The sequence below is a fragment of the Eublepharis macularius genome, chromosome 11 (assembly GCF_028583425.1).
Source record: "Eublepharis macularius isolate TG4126 chromosome 11, MPM_Emac_v1.0, whole genome shotgun sequence".
Taxonomy (NCBI): domain Eukaryota; kingdom Metazoa; phylum Chordata; class Lepidosauria; order Squamata; family Eublepharidae; genus Eublepharis; species Eublepharis macularius.
The window spans coordinates 15406558-15418821 of record NC_072800.1 but is presented as its reverse complement, the minus strand read 5'-3'; the positions used below and the strand labels follow the sequence as shown (position 1 = coordinate 15418821).

Genomic DNA, 12264 nt, shown 5'->3' with positions numbered 1-12264 from the left:
AAACTGCATCATGATTCATTGGCATCGGAATGAAAAGATCTGGTAAACTAATAACAGCAAAGTTCTTAGGGGGGTGGGAATCTAGTTGCAGAGTATCTCTGGTACCAGCTAAAGCAAAATGCAAGGACTCTACCTTGGATAGCTGAGTATTTTTTCAACTTCCCCTCCCCTACCAAAAAAGGGAAGAAAAGAAATTCCAGTTCAGTTTTCCACAGTAAACTGCCTCCGGAATTTAAGCAGAATATGGACCACATCCATACACTCCTAACTAGAGATGGGCATGAACCAGGAAAAACCCAAACCATGTGGTTCGTGGTTCGTCAAATTTCACAAACCACGAACCACGAACTTTCACGAACCTGCCCCTGGTCCACAAACCGATTCGTTTGGTTCGTGAAAGTACCACATCCAGGTAAAAAAATTACCACTTCCGGGTCAGCAGAAGGTCACTTCCGGGTCAGCAGAAGGTCACTTCCGGGTCAGCAGGAAGTCTGCAGGAAGTCCATCCCCTGTTGCCTAGGAAACTGATTGATTGGCACCAGGCTGTCTGCAGTGATGAACCAAAAAACGAACCAGCCTAAAAGTTCGTGGCGGTTCATCAGAAATGGGATCTGATGAACTGTGGTTTGCGAACCATGAACCGGCCTGGTTGTGCTTAATTTTGGTTCGTATTTTTGTTCGTGCCCATTTCTACTCCTAACACAAGATAGAATAGGTAAACCAGAAAAGTAGCTAGAGTAAGATAATTTTTTTAAAACAATAATTTTTGCCTTCAGCTGGGCATTCCAAAACCTCAGTCAAAGAAAATGAACAGCCCGGAACAAAATCAGGCTCAAGGAAAACAAAAAACCCTGAAATATTAAAAAAGTGCCGAGTTTTACAGCATTCAAGATTGCTCCAGCTTAATGAACTAATTATGTACATATGTCAGACTGTGTAGCCACTTCCAATGGGAACCTCTAACAAAAAGACTAATGCAGGTCCTTTAATGGATGGAAATAAAAAGGAGGTTGTAAAAAGGAAATTTTAGGAACCATTCTCTAGTCCGTGTTTCCCACAGAAAATTTGTCTGAGTACAACCATCTTTAAGATGCAGTTAAGCAGTCAGCAACAGTAGATATACTACTTGCTCTAAGAGGATATTGAATTCACTCAGGGCTTCATTTCCCCCAGGACTGTATTAGTTTGCACTGTTTTTTGTCTCAACAACCCTGTCTGAGATACCAATCTACATATTTGTTGCCGTCAGGATGAAAAACTGCTTCCTGACCATCTGGTCTGAATTTGCAGGTTCTTAATTTTCATTAATGCCCCTTTCTTTGGATTTTGGGGACCAGGTTGAAAATAGCAGCTTGGCAGTTCTGAAATCTTCAGTGATATATAAATGAGAATAACCACTGGCTGCCTTTCCTCCTACATTTGTTTCATTAGACAAATACAGAGTACAGTTCCTTTGAAAAATAGCATTTGCCATTCAAAGGGGGGGAAAAGACATATGCAAGCACAGTAGTGGGACTGTTTGGATATTGCTTCTACTACCCAACCTCTCTATGCGGCAACAGATTGGCTGCCAACTTCTTTTCCACTCATCCCTTTCTCCCCTCATTGTGTGTGTGGAAATGAATGTCAGATTTCTATACACAGCATGGAAGAGTTGGAAAGGAAACAGGGGGAAAGCACCCAGACGCAAAGTCCTGCTCCCAATCTCACTACACCCATAAGTACGGTTCTGTGAATGGAATTTCATGTTTGAATGTATTATTCAAAACTTTGAATGTATTATTTAAACAGCCCTCTGCTTTACAGGAATACATTCAGGGCACAGGCCTTTCCAATGTTTTTTCCCCCCCTTAAGAAAGAAAGAGAGAGAGAGAGAGCTGTATTCGTGATGTTTGCGAACTTAGGGGCCAAGACCACCAGCAGAAAGAGGTGCCAGTACTTCTAACACCAGGGGGGAAAGCCCTGGGCCTTTTGTATGAGAGCATATGCAGAGAGAGCCTGACAGGGCAAAAACAAAGCCCTATTTTTAAGAATATAAGAAGAGCCCTGCTGGATAAGAGTCTAGCATAGGGTTGCCAAGCCCCCTCAACCTCCCGGCGGGGGATAAGGGCGTGGCACTTACCTTGGGGGAGAGGGAGGTGTGCGCACGCAAAGCGCGTGCGCGCACCCCCACAAGCGTGATGACGTCACTTCAGGAGTGATGTCATCGCACGGCCCCTGAGAGCGCGCCCAGGCTCCGCAGGGGCTTAAAACAGGCCCAATCCATGCCGAAACAGGCCCGTTTTGAGGCGCTGTGGAACGCAGGAGTGCTCCGCAGTGCCTGAGAACGGGCCCATTTTGCCACGGATTGGGCCCGTTTTGAAGCGCTGCGGAGCACAGGAGCGCTCCCACACTTGCAGCAGCCCCAATCCAGGCCAAAAGGGCCCCAATCCTGGCGGCTGCTGTGCAAAGGAGCACACAGCACTGCGGGGGAGCGCACAGGGAAGGTGCGCACCCCCCTGCTGGTTAGATAAGTGGGGGCGGGGTGTGGGGAGCGGGGGTGGGGGATTCCCCGCCCCCACCAGGGGTCTGGCATCCCTAGTCTAGCATCCTGTTTCACACAGCGGCCAACCACCAGCTGCCATGGACAGCCAATAAAACACACTAAGCCTCTCCTCTGCCGTTGCCTCCTAGCACTGGTATGCAGAGGTTTAGCGTCTCTGAGAGTGGAGGTTCCTTTCAGCCATCATGGCTAGTAGTCTTGACTTCATTCAGTGTGTTTCCTCCCACCACAGGTTTACATACAGGGAATAGGGCTACCAGCCTCCAAATGCTGGCTGGGTTGATCTCCTGGAATTACAACTGGTCTCCAGGCCATGGAGATCCGTTCCCCTGGAGAAAATGGCTGCTTTGGAGGGTGTCCACTATGGCATTATACCCTGCTGAGGTCTGTCCCTTCCCCAAACTCTGCCCTTTCCAGGCTCCATCTCCAAAATCTCCTAGTAGTGAGCACCCCAGATCCCGTTAGGAAACAGGCGGTGGGTGTCTTCCATATTGGCATCCAGCTCACTTCTCCACTCAGTCATGGAACCAATCTCAGAGGATTACTTTCCCAGCTGTAGAAGTCAGGCTGAATCCCAACTGGAGAGGTTTGCACAAAATTCCTATTCCCTCAGAATCCCGAAGCACAGAACTCAGCATGCTGGGAAGGAGTGGGGAGAGAGAAACAAAGTTCTGCTGTTTCACAGAGATCCCTACAAAGGGGTAAACAGAAACCCCATATGGGTCCTTATAATTATACGTTGCTACTTATTTTTGTGGTTACTTGACATCATTCGTATAATTCTCACTGTAGTGAAACCTGTTTAGTTGTGTGTGTGTGTGTGTCCAAGCACGTAGGGCATGCATGCGACAGAAATGTTATAATCTCAGTGCAAACAAGTTTGATTTTACTCATAAAAAAACCTGCACAGTTTGTAAACAGATTTGGACTGTTTTCACACGTCTTACCGGCTGCGCAAAATCACACAAAACTCCCGGAATGACAGTGTCTAGCACATTTTCTGCCACTCTTCCACCAAAGAGCCCAGTGAATGTACATCACTCCCCTCTGCCATTCTGTCCTCACAACAATTCTGTTAGGTAGGCTAGCTGAGAAAGAATGACTGGCACAAAGTCACCCCGCTAATTTTATGGCCGATAGAAGATTTGGACTTGAGTCACCCTGATGCTAGTCAAACACGCTAACCACTACCCCGCGCTAGTTACTCTCACTAAACATCTATACGGAACCCAAAACATTTTTATTAGCACCTGTAATGAGGTTTTGTCTAATATTTGAAAGAAAATGAAACCCTTATTAATTTTTGGCCTCATCTGCAGATACTTAGATATGAAGATGAGGCCATGCAGACAGAAGGGAGATTTTTTAGCAAACTTCATAGGTAGTGGAGAGTGTCCTCAAGTCATCACTGACTTATGGTGATCCCTAGTGGAGTTTTCATGGCAAAAGACTATCAGAAGTGGTTTGCCATTCCCTGCTTCTACAACCCTGGTCTTCACTGGAGGTCTCCCGTCCAATTACTAACCAAGGCCGACCCTGCTTAGCTTCTGAGAACTGACGAGATCTGATGAGATCAGGCTCACCTGGGCTATGCAGATCAGGGTGGGACCCCAATAGATTAAACCCCCAGCCCCACCACAAAAAACCCCAGACAAGTTATGTTTGCACAAATGCAAATATGCCTCTATTGGCTCACCAAGAGAACGGGAAGAGGCAGCGCTGCATGTGAGCAGGAAAAGGAGAGTGGGAACCACTCCTTGCCCCCCGCTGTTCCTCATGGTGGGCAGGCTGAGCAGCACGGGGGGATGGGGCAAAACAGCAGGGGAGGGGGTAGGCAAGCAGAGTGGCAAGGGGCAGCAAGAGGGCAGGTGCAGCAATGAAGAGGGGGCAAGAAATCATAGTGGGGGAGGGGTGTACAAGATTCCCTCTCCCTCGACTTTCTCTCTGGTACTTCAAGGGAGGGAGTACCAGACCCAAGGTGGAAAGATGAACCAGCTGGGCGGGGGGGGGGGAGAATGAAATCCCTCCCCTCATTGGTCTCATGGGTCCCAGCTTGTCGAATTGGTTTCCCTGGAATTCCACTCAGCTGTGGCAACATGGTAATGTTTCACTCAGTGCCTTACCACATTGCCTCACCATTTAAAGCAACAGCACCAAAAGACCACTCGCTGCTACGTTTGGTGCTTTCACCAGGGGTGCTTTCCACACCTGTTACATGTACTGCCCTATCAATATAATGATATTCAACTGCTGAATTAAAAAGCCAAAAATCCCTCTGTGGCAGGTAGGAGGAAATGACCACTGCAGGGACAGGGGCAGGGGAAACTACTGTTGTGTGTGTGGGACTGGGAAAATCTGAAGTTTCCCACTCACACAGGATTTATGCTTTGCTGCAATCCTGAACAGGACATGGTTTCCAGTCCTGAAAAACACCAGACTAACAAAATACTCTACATCTTACAATAGCCCTGCAGATAAGATTAGCATATCAACCACCAATCCATATGCAAAAGGATACAGTGAAACTTCCCCCCATTAGCACTCCACAGCCCTGCAGATAAGATTAGCATATCATCCACCAATCCATGTGCAAAAGGACACAGTGAAGCTTCCCCCCATTAGCACTCCACACCCTGGGAAACTCTTACAGGATGACTCAGCCCAAACCCACCTTCCTGAGTAGATATAAATTACCTGCTAACATCTTCTCCACACATTGACACTGAGAGATCTCTGTCTTTTGGTGCCACACCTCTGAAGATGCCAGTCACAGCTGCTAGCAAAACGTCAGGAACTACAATGCCAAGACCACGGCAATACAGACAGGAAAATCTACAAATAACGTTCTCTGGCCGTGAAAGCCTTTGACAACATACTAATCATCAACGTAACAACAACAACAAAACAACAACAACTACATTCGATTTATGTACCGCCATTCAGGAGAACTTCACACCAGCTCAGAGTGGTTTACAAAGTGCATTAATCGCCCTCTGAGGTGGGCGGGGCTGAGAGAGCTCTGAGAGAGCTGTGACTGACTCCCAGAATGCCTGATATCGATAATGGGAATTATGGTATATTTATTGTATATATTACAATGCAGATTTGGGAGTGATTGGAGAAAAGCCAGAGAAACTCCAGGATGTGCATTCATGCACCACAATGCTGTGGGGAAGCAAGAAAAAATCTACTACCCAGCAGTATCAAACTTGCGGATATCACCCATGTGGAAAAGGCCATGAAAGATGCATGTCCGCCAGAGTTCAGAAAAGACAGCATTCTCCTCCTACTACACCACAAGCTTTAATAAATGTAATGTACTAAGGAAAGCACATGTGTGAGTACTTAGCCCATTCTTCTGAAGTTTAATTAGGTACAATTAATTACACATCTACCTACCCATACCATTCTTTTTAACAACAATTCAGTTTTCCTGTGTGTCTTTATAAGTGTCTACATATTTTACAGGAGCTTATTTGCTTTACGGCATTAAGAGCAATTCATCCTGGAAGTTTGGCACTCCATCACACCCAAAGACATTAAAGCGTCACCAAGATCCCAGCTTCCCCATCAACCACCAGCCACTGTTACCTCTGCCTCGGCATGTCACAGAAAACGCACCTGCCATGCACAGTTACAAACACTTCCCCCTATTTTACATGTGGAATTTTTAAGAAGAGCTCCCCATGGCAGAAACGCGGAACACCCCAACAGTTGCTCAGGGTTCCAACCACCAGGGGGAAAAAAGAGAGAGAAAATTATGGACATGAAAGCTCCTTTTTTTGTCTGGCTTTTCAAAAGCGAGAGCCAGTTTGGTGTAGTGGTGGGACTCTAATCTGGAGAACTGGGTTTGATTCCCCACTCCTCCCCTTGAAGCCAGCTGGGGGACCTTGGGTCAGTCACAGCTCTCTCAGAGCTCTCTCAGCCCCGCCCACCTCACAGGGTGTTTGTTGTGGGGATAATAATAACAAACTTTGTAAACTGCTTTGAGTGGGCGTTAAGTTGTCCTGAAGGGCGGTGTATAAATCCAATCGAATGTAAACAAGGCCACATTTCTTGTGGCGAACAAGAAGCATGCGCGCACTCAGATTATGGTTTGAAGCTTCATGAGCAAGCCACAAACTCACAAGCTCTCTCCTCCCATTTTTCTTCCTCCCTTACTAAGCAGAGAAAACCCTCTTCGAACCGTGCTTTCTGGTTTAGAGGGCAAGGGCTAACCACAGTTGCCAAGTCAAGTGTCACAGCAAACTACGGCTAGCATTAAACAGGAGGAAGTTGGGGGGGTGGAGTTGGATTCCATGGGTCTACTCTGCTAGCAGAAGCCCTTTCCTCCAGCAGAAGGAACTGGCTCTTGTTAACACAGCGTCTTCTGATAAGGGAAGGCTTCTTCCACCAACAATTAAGTGCCTCCAGCAGCAGACTTGGATCAATATAGGCCATTTCCACACACGTTGAATAATGCACTTTCAATGCACTTTAGCAATCCTTTGGAAGTGGATTTTTTGTTCCACACATGGAAAAGGAGTTCCAAATGTTCACTAAAGAGTATTGAAAGTGGATTATCCAACATGTGTGGAAGCAGCCATATTCAGGACCCCAATGTTAATCATTCTTAATTCACAGCTTGAACTTTTGAAAAATGATGACGGGAGATACAGTATAATAACTTAACGATTTGTGATGAATTATTTCCTTCATTACATTTCCATCCTGCCTTTCCTTCAGGGATGGTGATGGACATTAATCTAGGGTTACCAGCCTCCAGGTAGTAGCTGGAGATCTCCCAGAATTACAACTGGTCTCCAGGCCACAGAGATCAGTTCACCTGGAGAAAATGGCTATTTTGGGGGGTGGACTCTATGGAATTATGCCATGCCAAGGTTCTTTCCCTCCCCAAACCCCTCTTTCTCCAGGTTTCTCCAGGTTTCATTCCCTAGATCTCCAGGAATTTCCCAACTTGGAGCTGGCAACCCTACATTAATCCCTTTTCCAACAATTAAAAAAAAAATCTCACACCCTCTGAGTTAGGCTGAGTGATAGATCCAGTGAGCTTTAAGCAGTCCAGTTCCAATAATCTACTCTCTACACCCCACTGGCTCTCTGCTCTACAATTACTCCTGGTATAGACAAAGATCTGCTTTGGGGTTATTCATATTTAGTGGAGCAATTCTTGAAATCCTTTTCAACATTCTTAAGCTTTAGAAAAATGAGAACACACTTACCTTTGACTCACATTTCTTGTGGCAAGCATATTTGCAAACTAGAACAGAAAAGAAACAATGTGTTTAAGAAAGAAAATGTGGAATTCCACACACACACACACACACACACACACACAGACATGCACACAAATCTCCCTTCTGCATCCAAGTCTAAAACCTCTTTTACCTTGAATATATATAAATCACATTTGCAATATTTACATCACTGTCACATTTGCAATATTTATAATACAAACAAGTCTTACCATTTCCTTTTTTATTTTTAATCATATCAGCATTTTGTGCTGATACAGCCTTACACGCCTTCTCTGGTTCTATTATTAACAATTAATAATTGTTAATCTCTGAAACGTTTTTCCAGAGAATTAGCAAACCTACTGATTCTAAGAAAGATATTCGTAACATATGCCGGCATCAGGTAGGAACAAATCAAAGCTTCGCAGCTCTGACAACTGACTCGCCTTCAGTGCTTAAAGCACCACCTTATCTGCCTTTTTAGTCTTCCTAATAACCAAATGAGTCACAAGTTCTTCCTGACTCTCAAGTGACCATGAGTGGTATGACCATGTCTCAGTCCAAAACTAAAATTGCTTTCACAACACCCAGAACATTAAGTAAGCAGTTAAAAAGCAAACTCTCTGCAATTCCATTTCAGATAAGAAAAGGATGACTCAATTGATAAAACCCTTGGTTTAAAGTTGTTGTTTTTTTTAAAAAATGAATATCCTATTTCCTATAAATATACTCACAAAAGTGAAACTAGAATGACTGGCAGGTTGTACCAGGAGTATGTAAAAATTGTGAATTAGCACAGTCATGGGCCGTTTTCAGATGTCTTACCAGCCATGCAAAACTCCCAGAATGACGGCGTCTTCCCCTGGCACGATTTTCTGTCACGCCACAAACTGGAGTCATGACAGGAAATCGCGCCAGGAAGACATTGTCTTTCCAGGAGTTTTGCGCGATTTTGCGCGACTGCAAAGATGTGTGACAACAGCCTAAGATTCCCACCCCAAGACTGGAGCGATCTCTGGGAGTACAATAAGGTTAGAGGATGACGTGGAACGAAAGTGGTATGAGCTTCTTCACACAACACCACAAGAATGGGTTTGTTAGATCAGACCAAGGTATGAGGCCTAAAGGCAATGAATATCTCCGGTGGTTTGTTCCCAGAAGCTGTTATTCAGGGATATACAGCAACTGTACATGGAGGTTTGATTTACCTATTGCAGCTAATAAAAGTTGCATGTCTGCTAAGTATACTGAATGTCCTGGACTGGAAGGAAGGGCTGACGATACAGTTTTCGAATTTCTCTGTGGGGGGAAAAAGCCTGCAGAGAATTTTATGACCAGGAGATGGGAGTTAAGAGTTGAGAAAAGATATTTCAGCAAAGGAAAATAACGTTTTAGGGAAATGTCCTTAAAATGGAAGACCTCCCCCCTCCCTTTTATATTGCCACTCAGAGGAAATTTCATTTCATTCAGTGAAAATGGTACACAATCCAACTCAAAATATGTTATCTGCAAAAATTATTTAAAGCTTGAACTGGGACAAGTAGGCATTAGAAACTACCGCCAGAGGAGGGAGGGAAAGGGTGGGGGAGAAGGGGCGTTTGTTTCCAGGATGATGCATAATTTAGAAATATTTCCAGAATATATCCGCTAGCTCATCAAAACCACAGAGATATAAATAACGATACTTGCATTTGTTGCCATTGCATCACTGCTTCAAAGACTTCTCATAACTGAGAGCCAAACTGGACATGGGCACGAAACAGGAAAAAACCCCGAACATAGTGTTCGTTGTTCCTTGCCATCCACGCACAATGAACACTGACTAACATGATCCTGTCATGAACATGTTCATTGTTTGTGATTCGGTTTCGTTTTCTCCGCCATGTCGGACGCTCCTCTTCGCTGGCTCGAGAGGAAGCGGCCGGGCACCCTGTCCGGGCGGCTGATCTGCGAAGATTAGCCCCCAAAACTCCCAGTGAGGGAGGCTGGGTCCGGGACGCTGCGGGAAGAGCCCCCTGGAATCAATGCGGGGGGTTAATTGCCCGTTTGTCCCTACGGAGGCCGGCGGACGTGCGCAGCGCCTCGAGTGCTGCCGGGCCATGAGAAACGGCAAAGAGCAGAACTAGGCGAGAGCCTACAAGTAAGCGAATTCCTTCTGTTATTACAAGCGTACGTGAAGGAGAGGTGAGATCTGAAGCTAAGAAGGCTCACTCTTCCCCTTTGCTGAGTCTCAAAATTTGGTTGGCGCCCCCCCCCCCCCAAAATGGCAACAAAAAAACAAAGTCCTGCCCTTGGCAAGTCAGTTTCGGCTGCCTTAAAGGGAGAATCGCTGGAGGAAATTGTACGGAGGGCGGTTGGTGAAGCTATAAAACCCTTTGTTGACAAGCTGAATGAAACAGATCAAAGGGTGGGCTTAATGGAGAGCGAAGTGAAAACCATCAAGGAAGCAGCGGGGGGGGCAGAGAAGTCTGCTCGGGAAAGTGCGTCACTCGTGAAGGCTACGAATAAAGAGCTTAAACTGGTGGAGAATCAGTTGATCGGGCTACAAGTGGAACGAACACAGACAATTTTGCGCCTCCAGAATGTGAAAGAGGAGGAAAACGAGGACTTACGGGGTCTTGTCTCGGAACTATTGGCGACACCCGCGAGGGCAACTAAAGAAGAAGTTAAAAGCGCCATTTTGGAAGCCCGTCGGGCTACTTCAAAGTATGCAATGAAGCGTCAGTTGCCGCGCGAGATCATCATCGATTTTTCATCTAAGAGGATCCGGGACACTATCCTATATAATTCATACAATGCGGATTTGGACTTCTTGGGCAACAAAATTAAGATATTGAAAGACGTCCCATTTCTAGTCCAGAAAAGACGTTTTAAGTATAAAAAGTTCGCAGCTCTTCTGAGAGAACGTGGAATAAAGTACAAATGGTTATTTCCGGAAGGAATCTGGTTCACCCATAAAGATCAAGCCTTTAAGATATTATCAGAAGATCAACTAAGGGATTTTGAGGACAGGAACCCAGAATTCCAGTGCACCAAGCAAGACGAAAAGGAGAAGTCTGAGGGGGAGGGGGAGGAAACGAGCACTGCGGCTGCAGTTGCGCAGAGAGAACTCCGTCCGGGACCCAGGAGGGGAAGAAAAATTTAACTTGAAATTAAATTGTAATTTGCATTTAGTAAGGTCAACCACTCCATCAATATAATATAAAGCTTTAACTTTTGAATAATGGCAGTATGAAGGGAAAACAGAAATGTAGTGTTTAGTGTTTAGTGTTTGTAGGGTACCATCCCCTTTTTTCCACCCCTCCCTCCCTCTCTCTTTTTTCTCTCCTCTTTCCTATCCCTTGTGTTATTGTAGTCTTTTGTAGTTACTGTTCTGTAGGGTATGTATGTATGTAGTAGTTGTATGTTAGATATTGAAAATAAAAAATTATATAAAAAAAAAAACATGTTCATTGTTTGTTGTTCGTAGGGGCCAGCAGGCTCTCCTCCAGCCATCAAGATCCCTGCTGCACCACTCCCAGAAACCCTACCTGAGCAGGCAGCAGGAAAGGTACCAATAAGAAATAATAGCTTGGCCCCAGAAACTGGCAGCAGCCCTGGAACCTGAAGGGGTAGATCCCTATCCCACCACACACAAAGAAAATTCAAGCTCCAATGCACTCACCCTGTCTCTCTAACAGCAGCTGTCTCTCCCTGAAAGCCAGAGCTGGGAGCACCCCTCCCCCCTGGTCTTTTCCTCTTGTAACAAATTTGGAGCTCCAGTCCTTAATTGGAAGGAAGACCTGCCTATCAAGCTAAATTGGGCTTAGATTGGGGTTTCCAGAGCAACAGCAGGAGTTCAGACATAGTTCAGACAATCCCTGCCTGAGTTGCCAAGGGAATTGATTGCAGGTGCCAGACTGTCTGGCTTGATGAACAGCAATGAACAAGGCTTGCAATGACCACCTGTTCATTTAGAATGGGGCTTCACAAACAGCTTGTTCGCGAACAGCAGACAGGGCTGTTTGTGGGGGTTTTTTAGTTCGTATTGCTGTTCGTGCCCATCTCTAAGCCAAACTAGAGATTACGGAGCTTGAAAAAAAGGCACAGCAGGAAAACAAGAACAGCTGGTGCCACTGCGCTGAAGGCCCAACCGCAGCTATTCCTAAATGGCCAAATTCTCCTCTGAAATGAACTCAGTGGCCATGGGTTAGACTCATGGCTGCTGTCATGTTTAGCTTGGCCCCGAGACACAATTTCCTTCTGAGTTTGAGCAGCTTCTCTGCCACTTTCATCCCACCTTTCCTTTGACTGGTACACATGGTTCTCTCCTTCATTTTATCCTCACAACAAACATGCAAGGTGTGGGTATGGAGACATAGAGGGAAAGAAATTGTGTATGTGGCTGGCTCAAAAAATATCCAGTGAGCTTCCTGGTGGAGAGATGATTTGAATGTGGCTCGTCAAAGGAGTCGTCCGACACACTAACCACTACAAAATGCACCA

The 12264-nt window shown here is 45.6% G+C and overlaps 1 protein-coding gene across 1 annotated transcript in view; it reads right to left on the bottom strand.

Moving 5' to 3' along the window:
* The window catches only part of TNS3 (tensin 3), a 361185-nt gene that overhangs the window by 200132 nt on the left and 148789 nt on the right, over positions 1-12264 (bottom strand). The window contains exon 4 of the mRNA XM_054991056.1: positions 7765-7802. Within this exon, the coding sequence (XP_054847031.1) occupies positions 7765-7802 (38 nt within the window). The remainder of the gene's footprint in view (positions 1-7764; positions 7803-12264) is intronic.